The sequence below is a fragment of the Gastrolobium bilobum genome, unplaced genomic scaffold (genome assembly GCF_033153095.1).
Source record: "Gastrolobium bilobum isolate Gb01-03AN ecotype WA unplaced genomic scaffold, APGP_CSIRO_Gbil_v1 utg153191, whole genome shotgun sequence".
In the NCBI taxonomy this organism is placed as follows: domain Eukaryota; kingdom Viridiplantae; phylum Streptophyta; class Magnoliopsida; order Fabales; family Fabaceae; genus Gastrolobium; species Gastrolobium bilobum.
Genome location: NW_026900058.1, coordinates 1 through 5,658, shown reverse-complemented (window position 1 = coordinate 5,658; position 5,658 = coordinate 1). Strand labels below are relative to the sequence as shown.

General features: G+C 30.0%; 1 protein-coding gene across 1 annotated transcript; it reads left to right on the top strand.

Moving 5' to 3' along the window:
• The first annotated feature begins 4,065 nt into the window (after positions 1-4,065).
• LOC133295036 (uncharacterized) lies at positions 4,066-4,542 on the top strand. The gene has a single exon (XM_061493815.1). It carries the CDS (start codon positions 4,066-4,068, stop codon positions 4,540-4,542), a length of 477 nt encoding a protein of 158 aa, XP_061349799.1.
• The last annotated feature ends 1,116 nt before the right edge of the window (positions 4,543-5,658 follow it).

The window sequence follows — 5,658 nt, the reverse complement described above, 5'->3', positions numbered from 1 at the left end:
CATAAGTATACCTCTCCGAAGTGGATTATCTCATGTGAAAAAGTGGTCATGTGATCTTATTATTTGATCATAACCACTCATTGGATGAGATAAGAGAGAGAAAAGTGTATAATTTTTAAATAAGTGATTGTGATCAAATAACATAACCACTTTTTCACATGAGAGGATCCACTCCCATACCTCTCAATGACATTCAAATTGTCAGATGTTGTGAACTCATATTTTTCAAATTTATCTACATTGAAATGACATATGTTATATTCTCTTAATTTATTGTTCCGCAAATTATTTCAGTGTTGAAAGTTGAAATTTGAAGTCATTATAGAAGAATATACTACTAGCAATAAAATTACAAAATTTTTAAAATGAGTTCTACATTTTTTTCTGATAAGATGAAATAATTTTGGTTTTTGATTTTTGGTTTTTTTATTTTATAAAAATGCATCACCCGACTGGGTCATCGGGTTTGGCATAGTTTTGGTTGGGTCTGACTGGGTACAATGCATGATCAGTCCGATACTTAACTCAAATCGATTTGATGAACGGTTCATCGGATTCTGAGTTAACCTGGCCGGCTTTCACAATACTGATCTTTGTTGAATAATTAGTCTTATGTTTGATTCGCTTGGCTTATAAAATTTAGAGGTGTCGAATAATTTAAAATCAATGATTTATTGGTTTGAAGTAATTTCCTTTTGATAGAATATTTTGAAGTAATTTCCTTATGTATAAAAAAAAGAAATTATTCCTTTTAATCAGAGGTACCGAGTTAAGGGTAACTCCAACACATACGAAATTCAACTAATATAATAAAAACGTAGATGGGTTGTCTTGGCTATTTGACCAATTGGATATTTTTGATTGGGCTTTTTGCTGAATTGGTACCTCTGAAAATTTACAACATCAACCAACAGACACGGAACTTATTAATTATAAGGGGTTGATTTTCTCCATGAGAATTAAATTTTTATGTGTGATTCAATTAGTGGTGGATTTCATATTTATTAAAAAAAAAAATTATACACATAAGAATTAAATTCTCATGCTTTTATTTTTATATTTATTATATGTCAAATATAAATTGTGTTGTATTACTGTATAACAACAACTTTAGTTATAGCGATAGGGCTTTTAATTTCTAGTTATAAGTTTCCTACATAGAGAAGTTTTTAGTGGGATTCACGTTCTTTAAAAAAAAAAAAAACACACAGAAATTAAGAGACAATGGTAGGAGAAAACACTTTGCAACAGGAAAAGTGTTTTTCCCTAAGTTATATGTAACACATTTTAAATGCTTATTCATTGAATTTATAAAGGGCTGTTTATTGATATCCCAAATCTATGGATGAGATATAAAGACGGACAAAAATTAGAGAAAAATAGAGTGATATATATGATAATTACGAATTTTTCTCTTATATATTGAATTAGAATTTATAAAGTGGTTATTAAACCTTTTAATTTATTCTCTCTTAAAAAATTATATTTGTTATTCTTAATTTAGTTTTAAATTTTAATTTTAATTTTTTCAAATTAATTATACATATTCTCTATTATAATTTTAAATGTTTTTTAATTGATTTCCATATTTTATTTAAGGATTTATTTTTTCTGCCGTTAATGTCGATAAGTTATCCACATTGAGCCCAAAATCACGTCGTTTTGGAGCAAAAATAAAGGTATTTTTGTAATTATAATTTATTTCAGGGTTATAATAGTCTTTCTCATTATAATTTTTTAATATTTTAATCCAAAATGACATCGTTTTGGAAATAAATGTAGATAACTTATCTACATTTACTGTAAAAACATTAAAGCCTTTATTTAAATATAAAAATAAACGTACAATACTTATGATGCTGGCTAGTTAGAATTATAAAATAGCTTACCAAAAAAAAAAAAGAACTATAAAATAAACATAAACATCTTAAAGAACAAATGAGGATGGCTATAATTATTTGAATTTTTGACCCTTTTGCCCTTCATTAATTAATTAATAACTATTTTGTCCCTGATTTAAAATTATCCATCAATCTGCCACTCTTTAATCCATTAATTAATTAATAGCTTACAATTAGAGTCGTTGATCTTTTTTGATCTAACGGCTCTCAGATGAGGTGTCAAAGGATCTACCTCTCTCTCTATATTACTTATTCGAGGTGGGATCATTTGTCTAATGGCTCTCAGATGAGGTGTCAAATTTCAAATTTGACACTGATGTCAAAGAATCCTAGCTCTACTTATTCATTTTAAAAATAAATTCACTTTAAAGTATTATCTTCCAAATGAAATTAGGATTTTGATTTTTTTATGTTGTATGATAATTGTTTTATCATATTGTGATTCAACTAGTGATGGATTCTATACTTATTAAAAAAAAATTACACGCAAATCGAAGGGTCATGACATGAGAAAACACTTCTCATCTAACATGAGAAGTTTTTTTCTTATAAAATTATGAGCAATGATTTTCTCCTTCCACAAGTGAGAAGAAGTGCTTCATACACATACATCGAGTTGTGTGCCAATATTTTTTTATTAAAAAACAATGGCCCCAGTTTTTTGTTTTAGTAGAAACTAATTATTTGTTGAGCTAGGATATTCTAACTACCTATTTTTTTTACTAGCACTCCACTACCACTCTAATCACCATTTGATTAAAGGAAAAGTTGAATGAAGAGAGAAAAAAAAAATAACTTTTGAATCCAATGGTGATTAAAGTGGTAGTGGAGTGGTAGTAGAAAAAATAGGTAATAGGAATATCCTACCTCTTATTTGTTTATGGTAAAATGAAAAAAGTTTCCCCCTAAAATTATAGGCTTTAATTGCTCTCATGTTGCTGCAGATCAGAAAATTTGCAGCAACACTTACTTTCACTAGGATTCGGTTCTGTATCTTGGAATTTTTATTTTTTAATTTCAGGATCCGACTTCGTATCTTAATGTAAATATATTTGTTGTAAGTTTTTCCATCTACAATGACAACAGAAATGAAAAACCCAAAATTATAAGGTTTTGTATCCGCCATGTTGCAGGAAAAAAGAGTTTTATCTTAGTGATTCGTACAAAATAGAGCTGCGCCTTTTTTTTTTTTTCACAAACCAGTGGCTCCACAATAATTTTCTGTATTGCATGATATATAAAGTTTCGTGCAACATAATATTTATATTTCCCAAAATTATACAGACTCTACAATTTGTGGTTATTCTTTTGGAAGCAAAGTGGAAACACGTGGTTGTTATTGTCCAATCTAATTATACAGTTTCCAAATTTGATTTTTATATTGAAAGGAAAAACATCATTCCACATGGAAAACGATATGGTGGGATTTTTTTTTTTTTTTTTGGATTACAGGGATTTTTTTTTTGTTGATAGCCAATATGGTGGGATTTTACTGCAACTTGTTCCCCTCCTTCTTGAATCGATTCGATTTGATTTAAAAGTTAATTATCGTATTTGGATCACATCTTAAAAATTAGGAATTGAATCGATTGGTAAAGAATTTTATGTTTAAAATATCTTAAATGAAAATTATTTTCTTTCAATAATTTTATTTTTCCAGCCTTAACTAAACAGGTATAATAATAAAGTTATCATTGTTTACCGAAAAAAAAAATTATCATTAGAAACTTTTAGAGTAAAATAAAATCAAATCCATGTATAAAAAAATAAAAAAATCAAATCAAATCCACTCAAAATTGAATAACTTTCTAAATGAACCCAATTTAAATCAAAATGGTTTCAAATGAAATCAATTCGTAATTTAAACTTTCCAAATGAAAAAACAAAATCATTTACAAACCAAATAAAATCCCTTTAATTAATTATTCCACACATACTCCATGTCCCATACCACATTTGATACTATACTATAGAAATAAAAGAAATGACACTTCAGTAATTCTCTAGACATATGATGTGCCAACGTGACACCATAAAGTTATATAAATGGGGACTTGAGAAGAATGAAATTATATCAAACTAATGTGCATTATCAAAGCTTTTAGTGTACCTTAATTCTTCCAATACATTCCTTCACTTCCCAAACCAAAAAACTTTTGTTGAGATGGCTCAGGTGAGGCTAGGAAAGAAGCTTAAAACTGCTAAGAAGGCTTGGAAGAGTTTCTCCAAAACACTCAACATTCCAAAAGCCATCAAAGCCACCTTTACATGGCTTTTACCCTCCAGAGGTCGTGCTACAAGACCATATGCTGCTGCTGCTGCTTCTAACTACAATGTTCATAGCAACAACATATCTGCCATACCAATAGATGGCCTCTTTGTTGAACCTGCTTCTGATTCCATGCACGTGCATGCCTACTACACTCATGCACAAGGGGAAACAATCATTGGCAACGAGGTGATTGGAAGCAGTGTCATTGAAACTCTTGAGGATGCATGGAGGGTTGTGGTTGCTAACTCACCTCAGCTGCAGGTTAATGAGAGGGCAGAACAGTTCATCTCCATGTTTTATGAAGATTTAAGGATTCAGAAAGAGATGTCTCTATTGGAATTCCAAGAAATGCTAGCACGAGGTATCTGAAATTGATGTCCCCTACTCATTTTATCTGTCACATCATGGTATGAGGTTCATAGTAATCTTTGGAGCATGGTTGTTTGGGATTTGCTTTTCTTGGTCTTTATTTTGTGTTCTGTTCAAAGGGAGACATAAAAATGTTTTGCCAAAAAGCGTGTCAAGATATACCCTATAAGCTTTTGTAAGGGGAGTGTTTTTTCAGTTTCCCTTGTTTTTATTTTTCATTTCCTTGGTTCAGAGAGTCATATGAACATCTTGTCAATAGTGCATTAATCTTATGTGATGAATGATGTTCGTATTAAAATATCTTGGATATTAGAAAGAGCATTTTTGATATGGTCGGTAACCAACATAAAAACTAACCAAGTATGTAAATTGATTTATTTTGAGGTAAAAAAATGTTTTCTTTTAACAGCACTTTAATATCAGATATTGAAGATAGCTTTCCTCATTTACTTGATTCTATTTATAATCAGATATTCTAAAAAAGAAAAGAAAAAAAGAATCGATTCCAAACATGTCGTTTAGCACCCTCTCCTCACCGACACCTTATTTCCATGTTGGGAAACACCAATCAGTGTAAAAGCCAAAATATTAACAGTTAATTGTTGGCAACTTTGTTTTACAACATTCTTTCAAACTCATAGCAACCACACCTAAGGTTTATACACGTAATGCAGAAAATCTTTCATGGGATCATCATGATGAATCTTTTTCATGCGATATGCCTCCATCTCCTCAGAAGTGACCTGCAAAAAAAACATTCAAACACAGAAAATAAGTCTCCCCCAACATATATGAATGCATTATGGGTTAACCAAAAACCGAACAAAATAGAACATTACCTCATCATTCCATCTTACGTTATACTTGCGTTTCCTTTCATCTTTCTCCTCTCTCTTTCTTTCATCCTCCTGACCAAATAGAGAAATGGTTTGTTTAACAAAATAGGATAATGAAATCGTTATTTTTAACCAACATATTTTCAAAATGACAAGCTCCAACTTAGGCAATGACGGTGAATTATAAGACATCTAAATAGGAAATGGAAATTCAAAAGATAAAAGAAGAAAAATAAAAAATCCACAATGACCTTTTTAAGAGCCTCAGCAAGTTTTTTCT